The 17,224-nt window shown below is 36.9% G+C and overlaps 2 protein-coding genes across 3 annotated transcripts in view; one reads left to right on the forward strand and one right to left on the reverse strand.

The window, feature by feature from the left end:
- The window catches only part of LOC147820536 (coagulation factor VIII-like), a 131,240-nt gene extending 124,693 nt beyond the window's left edge, over positions 1–6,547 (forward strand). Inside the window, exon 7 of the mRNA XM_087204134.1 lies at positions 6,022–6,547. Within this exon, the coding sequence (XP_087060260.1) occupies positions 6,022–6,168 (147 nt within the window). The 3' untranslated portion in view covers positions 6,169–6,547. The remainder of the gene's footprint in view (positions 1–6,021) is intronic.
- Tmlhe (trimethyllysine hydroxylase, epsilon) overlaps positions 1–7,908 on the reverse strand; it is a 97,176-nt gene extending 89,268 nt beyond the window's left edge. For both annotated transcript variants that reach the window (XM_013069499.2, XM_004875320.3), the window contains exon 1: positions 7,732–7,908. The gene's annotated coding sequence lies outside the window, so the exon portion shown is untranslated. The remainder of the gene's footprint in view (positions 1–7,731) is intronic.
- Between the last annotated feature and the right edge of the window lie 9,316 nt (positions 7,909–17,224).

A 17,224-nucleotide genomic window follows, 5' to 3' on the forward strand; every position in this document is an offset into this window, starting at 1 on the left:
CACCCTGCCTTGGAGCCAGCCAACTATGGACTGAAACCTCTACAAACTGTGAGGCAAAACAAACCTTTCCTCCTTTAACACTGGTTGTCAGGTATTTTGTCTCAGCAACGAGAAAAATAACTGAGACAGAATTTGGTACCAGAGAAGTGGGGTCATTGCTGTGACTACCTGACTATGTGGTTCAGGAGCCTTTGGAACTGGCTTGTGGGAAGAGTTTGGAAAGGTTTGGAGGTGCTGGCTGAAGAAGCAGCCTTAGAATGCCTTAAGCTGTACTTGATGGGGGATTCTGGTCAGAGCTCAGAAGACCAGAATGCTGACAGAAATGCTGCCAGTAAAGACCAGGCCCCAGATGGTTCTGCTGTAAAGAAGGGCTGCATTCGCTGTTGGGCTCTAGACAATGTGTGTTATGCCTTGGCAGAAAGTTTGTCTGCATTCTTGTTGTGTCCAGAGACTTTGCCTGAGACTGAGATTAAGGGAAGGGGACTAATTAATCTTGCAGAAGAAAAAAAGTAAACAACAAAATACTAGAACTCAATCAAACTCTTGAACAAATGAACTTAACAGATGTTTACAGAGTGTTCCACCCCACAAAATCAGAATGCACATTCTTTTCAGCTGCACACAGGTCACTCTCCAAAATAGACCACATACTTGCTCATAGAACATGTAAGCCCAATTAAACAACCTGATGCTGAACCGCAAGCTTCTAGAAAAAGAAGAGCAGGACAAACCCAAAGCTCATACAAGGGAGGAAATTATAAAGATCAGAGCAGAAATCAGTGCAATGGAGACTAAGAGAACCATACAAAAAAAAAATCAATGAAACCAAAAGTTGGTTCTTCAAAAGAATAAACAAAATTGACAAACCCTTAGTCAATCTTATCAGGAAAAGGGAAGAAAAGGCCCAAATCCATGCAATTAGGAATGAAAAGGATGAAATTATAATAGACCCAGCAGAAATCCAGAGGATCATCAATATCTACTTTGATAATCTATATGCCAATAAGGTGGAAAACACAGAAGAAATAGACAGATTCCTAGATAAGTATGAATTACCAAAGTTGAACAAAAAAGACCTAAAAATTCTAAATAACCCAATATCAATCAATGAAATTGAAACATAATTAAAAGCTTACCAACTAAGAAAACCTTGCTTCCTGATGGCTTCACCGCTAAATTCTACAAGATATTCAGAGAGGAACTACTGTCACTACTGTTTGAACTCTTCAATGAAATTGAAAGGGAAGCAATACTCCCAAATTCATTCCTGGAAGCAAGCATCACCTTGATTACCAAAGGAGAGAAAGACCCAACTGAAAAAGACAGCTATAGGCCAATCTCACTAATGAACATAGATCCAAAAATCCTTAATAAGGTACTGGCATATAGAGTGCAGAAGATCATCAAGAAGATCATATACCCTGACCAAGTGGGATTCATCCCAGGGGTGCAGGGATGGTTCAATATATGCAAATCAATCAATGTAATACACTATATCAATAAAGCCAAAGACAAAAATTATATGATCATCTCAATAGATGCAGAAAAAGCATTTGACAAAATCCAACACACATTTTTTATAAAAACCTTACAAAAGTTGGAACAGACAGTCTCTACCTCAATCTGATAAAAGCCATCTATGAAAAGCCAACAGCCACTATCATACTAAATGGTCAAAAACTGAAATCCTTCACACTAAAATCAGGAACAAGACAAGGATGTCCACTATCACCACTCCTGCTCAATACAGTATTTGAAACATTAGCTAGAGCAGTCAGACAAAAGAAAGAAATAAAAGGGGTATGGATAGGAAAGGAAGAAGTTAAATTATTATTATTTGCAGATGACTTGATCCTCTACATAGAACACCCAAAACATCCTGCCAGAAGACTCCCAGAATTAATACGCATATTCAGTAGTGTAGCAGGATACAAAGTGAACACTCAAAAATCAATAGCATTCCTGTACACCAATAATAAACTCTCCAAGAAAGAAATCAGGCAAACAATACCTTTCACAATAGCACCAAGAAAAATTAAATACTTAAGAATTAACCTAACCAAGGAAGTGAAAACCTATACAATCAAAACCACAGTACTCCAAAAACAGAGATTGAAGAGGACATCAGAAAATGGAAAGATATCTCCTGTTTCTGGATAGGCAGAACCAATATAGTCAAAATGGTAATACTTCCAAAATTGATATACAGAATTAATGCAATCCAAGGGCTGAAGATTTAACTCAGTGGTGCTGTGCCTGCCTTGCAAGCACAAGGTTCTGAGTTTGATCCCTGGTACCAAAAAATAATAGTAAGAAGAAGAATGTCACTTCACTGGGCACTAAAATTGCCAAACAGGGCTAAGACTGCCCTGCTCTCCAGATTCAATGCAGTCCCAATCAAAATACCAGTAGCAACCCTTACAGAACCAGAAAATACAATCCTAAAATTCATATAGAACCAAAAGAGACCTAGAATAGCAAAAGCAATCCTGGGTAACAAGAGCAAGGCAGAAGGAATCTCAATTCTGGATTTCACTTTATACTACAAAGCTGAAGTGATTAAAAAACAGCATGGTATTGGCAAAAAAACAGCCTTGTGAATCCATGGAACAGAAAAGAGGATACAGAAATGCCTTCAGGCACACTCAGCTACCTCTTTGAAAAGAGGGCCAAAAATTTTCACTGGATGAATGATAGCAACTTTAACAAATGGTGCTGGGAAAACTGGCTATCACATGCTGAAGACTGAACCTAGATCTACATCTTTCACTATGTACTAAACTAACACAAAATGGATCAAAGATCTAAATACTAAAACAGAAACACTTGATCTGCTGGAAGACAAGATAGCTAAAACTCTTGAAAGACACAGGATTAGGCAAGGGTTTTCTGAATAGAACGCTAGTTCTGCAAGAAATAATATCAGGAATGAAGAACTAGGATCATATCAAATTAAAAAGCTTTCCCACAGCAAAGGAAACCACCAAGAATGAAGAGATACCTACAGAGGGGAAAAATTTTTGTTAGCTGTCCCTCAAAAGACTAATATCTAGAATGGGAAACTGAAATGAACAGACACTTCTCAGGAGAAGTGCAAATGGCTAATAAATATTTGAAAAAATGTTCAACATCACTGGCCATTAGAGAAATGCAAATTAAAACAACACTGAGATTCCATCTCACTCCAGAAAGAATGGCTGTCTTTAAGAAATCAAATAGTAAGAAATGCTGGTGAGGCTGCAGGGATGGGGGAACTTTGTTGTTGGTAGGAATGTCAACTAGTAAAACTACTATGGAAATCAGTGTAAAGATTCTTCAAAAAACTAAAACTAGAAATTCCATTTGACCTGGCTATTCTCTTTTTATGTATCTTCCCAAAAGAATTAAAGACATTATACTACAGTGGTACATCCATACCCATGTTTATAGCAGCACAATTCATAATAGTTAAATCTTGGAAGCACCCTATGTCAATCAACAGATGAGTGGATAAAGAAAATGGGGTATTTACACACAATAGAGTACTACTCTGCCACCAAGAAAGACAACCTTGAATCATCTGTAGGAAACTGTATACACTTTGAGACCATAATCTTAAATGAGATAAATCAGACACACTAACATAAATGTTACATATTTTCTTTCATATGAGAAACCCAAAATATAAATAAAGTTCAAAATAAATGACAGACAATAAGAAATAGCCAGATAGGGTGGGGATTTAGTTCAGTGGCAATGCACCTGCCTCGCAAGAACAAGGTCCTGAGTTCAAGCGCGGGTACCAAAAAAACAAAAAGAAAAGAAAAAAAGCAAGCAAGAAAGAAATGCCAAATGGATCTTTAGTCTATGGGAAGGGGGCCAAGACATGGAGAGTGGGGGAAATGAGATGAAATGGGTGGGAATTATGATGTGCTATGTACATGTACCAAGTCCCTGCAAGGGATGTGGTCATTATATACTACAAACCTGTGCAGACCTAATAAATGGAGAGGTGTTTCAAGTTCATTATTGAAAATTTTAATGTTTTAAAAATGATAGTTCTCCCCAAGTTGATGTATGTTTTCAATAAAATCTCAATCAAAATAAATACATGGCAATTTATAGAAATTGACAAACTGAACTTAATATTTACATGGAACTGTAAAGATCTCAGAATAGACAAAAATTTTGAAAAAATTCAGGGACTCACACTTCCAATTTAAATATTTACTACAATGCTACAGAATTAAAGATAATATGAGACTAGCTAGCATAAGGACAGGAATATAGAGTAATGGAACACAAATGAAGTTGAGACATAAACCTATATATTTGTGGTCAAGTGGTTTTCAAATAAGGTCCCAAGGCAATTCAGTAGGAAAAGGATATGTTTTCAAAAAATGGTGATAGGAAAATAGAATGATCATGTGCAAAAGAGATGAATTTAGACTCTTACTTTACAATATACAAAAGTAACTAAAAATGTATCCAAAACACATAGGAAAGAGATGACAGTGTAAAACTTTTAGAAGAAAATATAGGAGAAAACCTTCATGATCGTGGGTTAAGCAAAAGGAAAAAAAATGATAAATTGGACTTCATAAAAATTCAATATATTTGTCCTTCAACATAGATGATTGAGAATATGAAAATACATGCCACACATTGGAAGAAAATATTTTCAAATTATTTATCTGATAAATATCCAGAATACTGTATATAAGGAACACTTATGTCTCAATAATAAGGAAGCAAACAGCCCAATTTAAAAATGGACAAAACACTGAGTAGATATTTCCCCCCCACAAAATACAAAAATGTCCAGCAAGTATATAAAAGGTGTCCAATTAGTCAATAAGGAAATTCAAATCTCAACCTTATTATTAACACTCACATGGCTGGCTATGTATATTTTTTTACAAAAAGGGAAAATAACAGGTGTTGCTGAGGATGTGAAGCTTCTTTAGAAAACAGTTTTGCAAATAACTAAACATAATAGAGTTATAGTATGACTGAGGAGTTAAATTCCCAGTTATCTATCGAAGAGAACTAAAAATATGTCCCTCCAAAAAAACTGTACACAAACATTCATAGTAGTATTATAATCACAAAAAGGTAGAAACAATCAACTGATGAGTATATTAGAAAACATTCTCTATCCATACACTTGACTATTAATCATCCATGACAATGAATTAAGTACTGATTCTAGCTATAGCATGGACCTAAGAACCTGGATACAAAAGGCCACATATTGTGTGATTCTATTTTTATAAAATATCCAGAATAGGAGTCCACAGAGACAGAAAATAGACTAGGGGTTGCTTTCTTCCAGGTGTGTTAATGAGAATGGACAGCAAACAGGCAAGAGAGATTGCACTGAGATGATGGAAATGCCTAAATAGGGATGGTAGTAATGGCTGCACCACTTAATAAATTTACTAAAAATCCCTGTGGTGCACACCTAAAACAGGCCAATTTTATGCTGTGTAAATGCTATCTCATTAAAAAATTTCCAAAACAACCAAAGAGAGAAAAAAGTTCATCCCCTTGATAATTTTTACAGGTCACACAGAGCTCATTAGTCTGTTGTCTGATGTTATGGCAGTGGCAGTGACGAGGGCTGAGGGTCAGGCAATTATTTGGCAGTTTAAAGTAAAAATGAAAAAATATTGCTGGCTTGAAATTTGGAGTAGTGGAGGTTAGAACTGGATGATATTCTAAAATACTCGGGATGTGGAAGTGACAGGATTTTATACTAATTAGATACAGACAGTGGAGGAGAGTGACGATGCCTCCTACTGAGCATGCTTAGGGTTGAATTCCTAAATGTATTGTGTTCCGCGGTGCTTTCGATTGCAATGAGAGGATCAGCATCCTGCCACAGACTAGGCATTCATTGATCATCTTTGGAGTGAATAAACAAAGTATGAGGAACAGAACAGAGATAGATGGATAGGTTGTAAAACATGGCCAAACAAAGCAGCCACCAGGTCTTGCCAAACAGCCAGTCCTAAACTCACCCTGATGTCTGTTCAACAGATGTCCAGCACGATTTCCCTCGGACTACTTGAGAAATCATCAGGCCCTTCCCTCACCCAGAAGAACACCCATGTATATATCAGGAACTCCTTGCCTAGAACTTGCAGGTGTGGCCCAGGGTGGGTTTTACCAAGTCTCTTATACTGAAAATCTACACAGGACAAAGGTAGGTTCACGTAAGCCCATATGAGCACGGGGGATATTTGGTGTTATAGAAAGAGGACGATGACGTTGCCCAACTGATGGATCTATGTTCAGTTTGGCTCCAGGCAGGAACAGACTCTTGCCACCAAAGAGGTTTATTAGTCCTGCCCCCACCCCACCTCATGTCTGGCAGGCAGAATACACAGCTGCCAGGAATGTCTTAGACATTCAGTGATCAGTTTGGATATTTCACTTCAGTTCTCTGCATTGACAAGTAGAGATAACAAACTACTTGTGGTTCCTGATACAGGGAGCAAAACAAGGAAATAATATGACCCAGCCCACACTTCCAAGAAATAAAAAACTAGGAGGAGTACACTAAAGAAGCCTCCAGACTCTACCACTGCAGTGAACATTCCTTTCATCATACTGGTTATGAAACAAAGTAGAGCATTAAGTATTGTAATAAAGCCATATTCACTTCTTGTGGTTGTTGTAAAAAGTATTTTGCATACCATATAGTTACCATTATCATTATCATCACTTACTTAATGAAGAGGAATTGGAAGTTAGCATTACAACTTTGGTCCGTATTGTTTAGTGGGTCATTAGAGCTAACTAATGTAAAACCAACTGCATATAATTTTTAGTGTAGTGTATCCTGACAGAGCAATAACAAGCTAAGAAACAACTGTAGAAGACCACTGCTTGAGAGTGAATTATGGACATGTTTCTAAATATGAGAGCTCAAGTTTTTCTTTCAATTATTAGTTATACAATTATCCAACTCTTTTATCATGAGACATTTGCTAACTGTATACTGTACTTTGTTCATTCAACACAGAATATATCGGTAATCACTTAGTTAAAATCCTTAATTGTAAAGCATTTACAAGAACATTATTCAGAGTTGACATTCATTTAATGAATTGAATGAATGTCATTTGCAATAGTATTAAATGCCTCTTCAGAGTTGTTTTCACAACAGAGGACTTCCTAACCTAACTTCCTTTATCCTCTACTCTTTCACTTCCTAGGCAGCCTTGCTCTGGAGGGGCAGACAAAGGGTAAAATCTGGGCAGAGAACGATATGAGAACGAAAGAAATCAGCGCTGCAAAACTCTTGTAAAAGATGATTTCTCCTTTCTTTCCATGGCTGAGTAAAGTGGGGCACAGAGAAAGTACAGACTAGCTGAAATACAGACACCAAGTGAGTGACAGATGCAGGACTGGAAGATCCAACAGAGTTTGAAACAATGTACACTGCGCGTCAGTCCCAACGCCAGCTTGTTCCAGCTCTTCCTGAGCGCTAGGCCCTTCTAGCCTCACGCTGATCTCAGAGACAGACCCTGCAGCGCAACTGGCACAAACCGTGACGATAGCCCTGCGGCAAGGCAGGAGTGTCCTCCTCCGTGAGTTAAGGTGAGTATTGCCACTCTGGGTCTGAGCAGCCTGGGTAGGAGCCGCTGCTTGCACTGTGCCAGGCCTGAAAACTAGAGCTCTGGCAAATCCATCCATCCCATGCACTCAAGACACCTTCTCCCCGACCCATGGGGCAGGACCTACCTGTGCCGGGGTCGCGACTCCCAATTCTGCAAAGAGGGCGGAAATACAAGCAAAGAAGGCCTTGATATACAGCCCTTCTCGGCCTTTGCTCTTTCCAGCGAAACTGTTGGCCTTGCGTTCCCCTCCCCCAGCCTGTTTGGGCCCCGCTTCGAGCCTGGAGGCCCCGCCCCGCTCCTTCCGGGCCTGTGGAGTAGGTGCCTTGGTTGCCTGATACCTGTGCTGCTGCCGGGGCATCTTAAAGATTCGTACCCTAAAGAACTGAGTGTGCGAGATGCTCTACTTAGCCTTCATTGAACAGATTGCCTGTAATGCTACACTGCATGTAAAACCTCGGTAGCTTGTCTGCCTTATCAGTGCTCCTCTGGAGTCTCTCCATTACTCTCTATTTATGGTGGCTTGTCGAGGTTTGCTAGAACTAAAATTGCTTCAGGACTTTTCCACCACTTTCTAGAAGTTAATTATTCACATACCACTAGCTTCTGGGTTCTCAAGTTGAGCATCTTGAATCCAAGAGCCAGGTACAGTGCTAATATTAGCAGGAAATAAACCATAAGGAATGAGCGCCTTATGCATGTAAAAAGTCTACTGAAATAGTATGTGTTATGGAAATTCAAGGCAAAGGAAAAATATTGAGAGCAAAAATACAGAAGAAAATACAATGCACAGATATTGAAAGTAGGAAATTGTATAGTATTATAGCTGTTAAAGATGAAAAGTATTACTCTGATGTCAAAAAGGTAGTAAAGGAAATGGTTTGTAGAAGTCATAATTAATAGAAGAAGAAAAAACCTCCACTCTGAAGAGCCTACTACCTCACATGTTTAACATGGGATTCTTTCTGCCAAGGATGCTCTTCCCACACTTTTTAATGTAGAAAATTGTTTCTCATGATTTTTACTTAATTTAGATGTTACCCTCATCTACGGTTCCTTTACTGTCATTCCCAGATAAATTTGTATTCTTATTTTCCATGGGTCTGATATGCCCAATGGATCCAGTACATCCCTCAAGTATATCACTTATTCTGGATTATAATTTCACCTTTAGCATGTTTTTGCCTTCCAATGAACAAGTACCTTCTTGAGAGCAGAAAACTTCTATTTTTCATATTTATTTTCCAGCCACAGGGTGTAACATGTGTAGACATTTAGTAAATATTTATTAAAAATTAAGAATTACCTAGAACCAATAAATACACAAAACGGTTAAAGCCAGAATGTGAATTGGTGTTAAGAGGAATAACTGAATGAGCCTAGATTTAATCTGGAAGGTATTCTTTTATATAATAAACATTAATGAGCGCCTACTGTATGTCAGATCTTGTAAATAAGTTCTCAATAAAAATGATAGACGAAAACCAGATATAGTGCATGCCTTTATAACTTTATGTTTAAATAACAACTAGGAGTTGGCCAGATAAATGGGAAAAGGAAGAACATTCCAGACAGAGAACAGCATGATCCAATATCCGGTAATAGGAGCATGACAGTATCAATTAGAGTGAATGACATCAGTAAAGGTGAGGATCCATCAACAGATATAAAGCACCCAGAAAGAAGTTAGGGACTGGGCTGGGGATTTAGCTCAGCAGCACTGTGCCTGCTTTGGAAGCGCAAGGTCCTGAGTTTGATCCCCAGTACAAAAAAAAAACAAGTAAGGGATTGATAAAGCATGTTTAAGTGTCAGAAAAAGAAGCCACTTGGCTTAGTAAGAGTAACCAATAGTTATTAAACTTGCATTATATGTCAAACATTGGGCTAAGTATTTTATAATAAATACTTAAGGCAGATAGTATTATTTTCCTTACTTTAAAGATAAGTCAACCGAGGTACAGATAGGTTAAGCAATTTCATCAGGATAGCACAGCAGTTAAATTTCAGACCTGAGATTCAAACTTAGGTATTCAGCCCTAGACCCTGGTGCAGGGGCTGTAATACAAGCACAAGGGAAAACTATAGTAAAAAGTGCTTTGAACTAAGAAACAATATGTTGGACTTTTAACACTGGTGCTCTAGACATAAGACTTTGGCCTAGATATTGGTTCATAGTAACATGGTAGTAGTTCCTTTGGTAGATGATACCATTCAGCAATGATGATTTCAACATAAGGCATCAGCAGCAAGTCAGAGCAAAGGAGGCAAAAAAGGTAGTTGCCCTGAGTGCTACTTTTATGGAGCACAAATGGAACTTTGGGCAAAGGACTTCATTTCTCTGACCCTAAATTTCTTATTCCACAAATTGGCACACTAATGCTATTTATCTTGGAGGACTGCGATGATTAAATGAGATGATGTGTGTAAAGCACCTAGCCATGTTGGCACACGGTGTCAATGAATATTAACTGTTATGGTGTTATTGTAGTTAAGAGATCAAAGGAGAGAAGTTATGAACAATTACAATTTGAGGAAGGTGATATGAGGTGTCAGACAAATACTGAATGGGTGGTGGAACAAAATTTATTTTCTCTTTGCATCAACTGTCCCCTTTTAACCTCTAATTTTATTTAGCACTTACTGTTAATAACTAAGTGTTGTAGTTGCTTACTTGTTGGTTTCCTCTGTGTGTGTCTGCTTGTAGCAGCTTTTATAGTGTCTTGCAAGACACTATATGAACTTAAAGAACATTTGTAAAATGAATTAATTAATGAATAAAAAGTTAGGTACAAATGTACTAGATAATAAAATAGAAACAATAATATCTGGGTCCTTTTATATTCCAGCTACACTACTGTTCTTCTATTCCTCAAACACACCATGCTTGCTCCTGTTCTGCTTGCAAAATATAATCTGCTTATCCATTTGTCCCTACCTGAACTTCTAACAATCCAGCCAGAGGTTAACAATTTTTTTTTCTGTACAGGTCAGGTAGAAAATATTCTAAGCTTTGTGAGACACATGCAGTCTTTATAGCTACTCAATTCTACCCTCATAGAGCAAAAGCAGTCACAACCACAGACAATGCATAAATTATTGCATGTGGAGGTTTTTCAGTAAAAGTTAATTTACAAAAGCAGAGAGCAAGCAGGATTTGGCTTGTGGGCTGTAATTTAATAACTCCCACTTTAGACCATATTACCACTATTTCTTGCATGGACCGCTTTATTAAATGACATGTGGACATTATCATCTTTGGCTAAAACCTACATCTTGGTTTTATCGGCATTTTAGTGGAGTTTTAATGCTTTCAAATGCTACTCATAAGTTATTGAAAATGGTTGAAACTATTTAATTTTGAATTTTTATTCACAAAAATAGTTCTTAAAAACTTAAAAGAAAAAAGAAAAACTTTAGATAAGTTAAACTTAAGAGAGTTTATTTAAGCAAAGAGCATGTCATGAATCAGGCAACCCTCAAAAACATGAGAGGTTCAGAGAGTTTCACACAGCTATGTGGGCAGAAAGTATTTATAGACAGAACATGGAAGTAATGTACAAAAAGAACATGATTGGTTACAGCTTGGTGTATATGTTATATAGATATGTCTCAGTAGTTATTTTTTATTGTCTATTGTTTACTCTTTTTTGAATATTGTACCGTTTTTTCTCTTTTTATTTTATTGGTACATTTTAGATGTACATAATGACAACATACAATATAGAGAATTTGTACCTTTACATGATATATCTTGCTTCTTCTTTTTTCCCCATTCCCCTCTCCTCCCCTCCCCTCAACCTCTCTTTCCCTCTTCATTTACCAAAGCTTTATTTCCATTTTTCCTTCTATTCTTTTTTTTGTCCCTTTTTCCTTTCCCCTTCTCATCTCCATTGTTCACTGTCTCATTTGGACGTCTTCTTCCCATTTCCCAATATCTATTGTACATTTGTGTCCTTATTTACACTTTCTGTTTCTCACACCAGAGAAACCATGCAATATTTGAACATGTGTGTCCAATTTATTTCACTTAAAAGTATGGTCTCAAGGTGCATCCATTTAGTTAGAAACGTCTCAAGTTTATTCTTCTCTATGGCAGAGTAGTACTCCATTGTATAAGAAAAACTACATCTTTATCCATTTATCAGTTGATGGGCATTTGGGCTGTTTCCAAGATTTAGCTATTACAAACTGTGCCGCTATAAACATGGGGGTGCATATATTGCTGTGGTATGATGCTTTTAATTCTTTCGAGAAGATACCAAGAAGGAGAATAGCTGGTTTGAATGGAACCTCTAGTTTTAGTTTATAGAGAAATCTCCACACTGATTTCCACAGTGGTTGCACCAGTCTGCACTCCCACCAGCAGTGGAGAAGGGTTCCTTTCTCCCTCCAGCCCCTCCAGCATTTGTTATTGGTTGTTTTCTTGATAATAGCCATTTTTTCTGGAGTGAGATGGAATCTCAGCCTTGTTTTAATTTACATTTCTTAAATGAGAAATGTTCAACATTTTTCATATATTTATATATGAAACATTTTTTCATACATTTATTTGCCATTTCTACTTCCTCATATGAGAAGTGTCTATTCATTTCAGATGCCCATTTTTGGATTGGGTCTTTAAATTGGGGGTGTCTGATTTTTTTGAGTTCTTTATATATTCTAGATATTAGTCCTTTGCCTGAGGAACAGCTGGAAAATTTTCTTCCCACATGGTGGATTGTCTCTTCACTCTGTTGGTTTCTTTTGCTGTGCAAAAGCCTTTTAATAAGATGTGATCCCAGTTGTTGATTCTTTATGATATTTTCTGTGTGATCAGAGTTTTGTTCATAAAGTCTTTGCCTACACCAATGTCTTCAAGAGTTCTACCTATTTTATCTTCCAGTAGATTTAACGTTTCTGTTTTAATATTTAGATTTTTGATCCATTCTGATTTTATTTTAGTGTATGGTGAAAGATATAGGCCTAGTTTTAATATTCAGCATGTGGAAATCCAGTTATTCTACCACCATTTATTAAAGAGGTTATCTTTCTTCCAGTGAAGGTGTTTGGCTCCCTTGTCAAAGATAAGTATGTGTGGAATTGTTTCTGCATCCTCTACATTGATCCTTGGGTCTATTTTTTTTGCCAGTACCATGCGGTTTTTATCACAGTAGCTCTGTAGTATAATTTCAAGTAAGGGGATTGTGATGCTTCAGGGATTGTGATGTGAATTGCCTTTGCTATTCTAGGTCTCATCTAGTTCCAAATGAATTTTAGAATAGTTTTCCCTAGTTCTGTGAGACATGCTATTGTTATTTTGATTGGGATTGTATTAAATCTGTATAACAGTTTTGGAAGTATGGTCATTTTCACTATATAGGTTCTTCCTACCCAAGAACAAGAGATGTCTTTCCATTTTCTGATATCCTCTTCGATCTTTTTTCAAAGTACTGTAGTTTTCAATGTAAAGATCTTTTACTTCCTTTGTTAGATTGATTCCTAAGTATTGCATTTTTTGTATGCTATTTCTTTCTCAGTGAGTTTATTATCTGTATATAGGAATGCTACTGATTTTTGAATGTTAACTTTGTATCCAACTATACTACTAAATTTGGTTATTAAATCTAGAAGTCTTTTGGTGGAGTTTTTGGGGTCTTCTACATAGAGTATCATTTCATTGTAAATAATGCTAATTTAACTTCTTCCTTTCCTATCCTTATTCCTTTTATTTTTTCTCTTGTCTACTTGTTCTGGCTGATGTTTCCAGAACTATATTGAATAAGAGTGGTGACAGTGGACATCCTTATTTTGTTCCTGATTTTTGAGTAAAAGCTTTCATTTTTTGTCTATTTAGTATAATGTTGGCAGTTGGTTTATCATAGTTTGGCTGAAGCTCAGTTTCTAGTACTGATGAAGCCTTGGTTACTTTTATAAGATTATAGTTACTGCAATAATATCCCCCTTATCTATGGGGATACATTCCAAGACCTCTAGTGTATGTTTGAAACCACAGGTAGTACCAGACTCTATATTACTGCTGGAAGCACTGTGCTGTAGATCACTATGGCCCGGCCTAAGTCACCAACTCCCAAGGATGAGGCAGGGCCCCATATGGAAGGAGGAACTCACATCGTGTTCACTTCCTCCCGCAGATGAGGCAGGGCCCCGAGGGAGGAGAACAGGTGACAAGAGGGCGTGGCAGAGCAAGGCCAGGCTGAGAAGAGGACTGCCTTCCTCCCCGCCCATTTGCCAGAGAAAGAAACAAACAGCAGGAAGTCCTGCAGACCTTAGCTACTCTCCTGGCTCCGGTTCCAGCCGAGCCCCTTTTACCTCCCCCTGCACTTCCTCTATCTCTACCACTATAAACAAGCATGCGGCCATTTGCTTGGTGGTCTTTTCGTCCCATCAGGAGTTAGAGCCCCACCTGGCCCCACCTGTACCTTATTATATCTCTTTGTCTGTCTCTCTTGATCGCTCACCATCATTTCTCACCCCGTGGACCCTTCAGCCATGCAGGCCATGGCATATACTATGTTTTTTCCTTTATAAAAATATCTGTAATAAAGTTTAATTTATAAACTAGGTACAGTAAGAGATTTACAATAATAATTAACAATAAAAACAGTTATAACAATATACTGTAATACAAGTTTTTTTTAAATTATGAAATTTTTGTTCCTGGAATTTTCCATTCAATATGTTCAGACCACAGTTGAATACGGTTGACTGCAGTTAACTGAAACTGTGGAAGGAGAAACTACAGGTGAGGGAGAACTACTGTATTCTCAAGTTAGGTGTCAGTTTGTTTACAAATTAAAGTCAGGTTGTACTCTATTACAGACAGAGACAGCTTTAGATCAAATTTAATTTAACAATTTCTCCCTTTTGTCAACCTCTCAATTTCAAACCTTTCAGCACTGACGCCACTTTCTGTCGCCATCATAATGGGGCTTGTTTGGTCTTCTTATGGAATTTACAATTCACAGTGTAAAATTAGCTGAATGATTCTTTATGCTTTCTTCATGTTTTTGTTATTCTAACTGCAATGAGACCAGCTAATGTACAAAGGATGAATGTACATGAGCAAGTAGGCATTCTTGAGGAGATAGCACATATAAGGGAGATTATTATGATGGACAAAGGATAATACTAGGAAACTGAAGCATACTACTTAACAGGAGTTGCCATGAAGCAAACTGATCAAAATCAAATAATTCAAAGTTCAGGCAATAAAGATAGTTCAACAGTATTAAAGCCCAATTGGTTATAGTCTTTGTTCAAGGCATGATGACAATTAAGGATAACAGTTCACTGTGAAATGACCTGATTTAAAGAAGTATCCATTTTTATAGTTAACATACCAGGTAATACAATTCATAGTAACCTGAAAACCCACTAAAGGAAACACAAAGATCAGAGAACTGTGGCCTTGGCAAGCCTGTGATCTAGCACTCAGGATGCCTACAAACTAATTCTAGCTGCAAACACATCATGTGATCCCTTCCTCTGAAAAATTTCTTCTGTGTATCCCATGGCTATGTCTAGATAGACAGCAGTATTAGACACTCTTTTATTTTTTTAGGATGCTGGACAATTTAATCCTCAACAAATAAAAGTTATTGGGAAGATCCTACTGCTATTAAGTATTGGAAAACTTCAGGAAGGAAGAGATATACATTGAAAGTAAGAAAAGATTTCTACTTCACCCAAGTATCTTATGTTTTGGAAAAGCTTATTAATGAAGAAGTTGAAATCTCTTTCACTAGATTTATATAAAAATCTTGGATAATCATTGTGATGGTTAAACTTGTTTGTCAATTTGATTGACTTGAGAGACACTTAGGAAATTATTAAACCATGCTGTTGGGTGTGCCTGCTGTGGGGGTTAAATGATGGTAAAGAAAATTGGAACACAGTTTCGCTTAACAGCATATACACACCCCCAATATGAGCAAGAGGAGATCTAAAGCTGGGAGGTGCTCCATTAAATGCTTTGGTTGAACACAGATGTTCTCATCTATCTTTTGGAAAGTGGTCTCCACCTGTTTGAACCCCTGGGAGGTCCAATTGACTATAAAATCCAAGATTTTCCCACAATTTATAATTTGACTTTAAATTTTATACAACTGTCACTCCCATCATGAATGATCCCCTGGTAGCCACTGGAACCTTTCCTCAGTGGAAACTAACTTATCTTCATCTATTTCAGGTTTGAGGTACTGATTGCTTTGGCCTCTGAATATGGAAGGTGTTGTGGGAACTTTCAGGCAAAGGAAGGAGTGCAACCAAATAGAAAGATCTGAACAAGGGAGGAGGCATAAGAAAGCAAATAAATTTTCCACAGACCCTTAGTGGCATTCAAGCAGATGTCAGTTAAATTTATTCATCCATTAGTCTGTATACCTCCTGAATGAGGTCCAGTGAGAAACTGCTTTGTGTGTGGTCTGCCTATAGCATGTTGAAAGGCTAGTAACTATGTTTAGTATAAAAGGACCTTTCTCAATTTAACCCAGTGACATCATACAAGCAATTATTCATACCCGCATAGATAGTTCCCAGAACTTATGACTTTTGAATAGTGATGTATAGAATATTAAGGATATATTTTTATAAAATGGAGTACTATTCAGCCATAAAGAATGAAAAACTAGAGACATTTATAGCTAAATGGATGCATATTGAGGCCATACTCTTAAGTGAAATAAATAGAACACACATGTGTAAATACCGAATAGTTTCTCCAGTGTGAGAAACTTAAAATGTAAATAAGGATTAAAATGATTAAAAGGAATAATTGATAATTTGAAATAGGAAAAGGTCCAAAGGGGTATTGGAGGTGGGAGGGGACAGGGAGAGGAAAGAAGGGAAAGGAAAAATTATCAGAAAAGTAAGAAAAATGGAAATGAAGTCTATGTAAATAGGGAAGGGTGGAGGGGGTGAAGGGCGCACAGGTAATGGGGAAAAAAATGTAAACCAAGATACATAATGTAGCAGTACAAGCACCCAATGATAAATGTAAACGTATTGTGTACCTAAAATGTACCAATAAAATAATTTAAGGGAAAAAAAAGAAAATATATTTATATGCAATGGAGTACTACTCTGCCATAAAGAAGGTTAATCTTTAGTTATTTGTAGGAAAATGGATGCACCTTGAAACTATAATGTTAAGTGAAGGAACTCAAACACAGAAACTTAAATATCACATGGTTTCTCTTATATGAAAAATTGTATACACTGTGTATAGTTTGAAATAAAAGGCAGATAATAGGAAAAAAAGAAAGAGAAAAAAGAAATTATTGTAATCCAGCATGTACAATGTATCTGAAAGTCTACCTTGACTTAGCACTGTTGTCTTATATATTTTATACTATAATTTTTGGCCTATTAGTCTGGTTTTTAATCTGTATATATGATAGTTAACTTTATAAGGTCTTATACAATAAATTAATCTCATGCTGGAAAAATAAAAGGGGTGTGGATGGAAGGGAAAAAATAAAGAATTGAAAAGCTTTATGTACATGTACCAATTTCCTGCAGTGAATGTAATCATTATATACTACAAATGTGTACTAATATGAGTAAGAAAAAGGTTAAGCATACTTTTTCCCCATGACTCACCATTACCACTCTCATGTATT

Source organism: Heterocephalus glaber, unplaced genomic scaffold (assembly GCF_053883595.1).
Source record: "Heterocephalus glaber isolate CG9 unplaced genomic scaffold, H.glaber_assembly_v1.0 deba00001863, whole genome shotgun sequence".
Taxonomy (NCBI): domain Eukaryota; kingdom Metazoa; phylum Chordata; class Mammalia; order Rodentia; family Bathyergidae; genus Heterocephalus; species Heterocephalus glaber.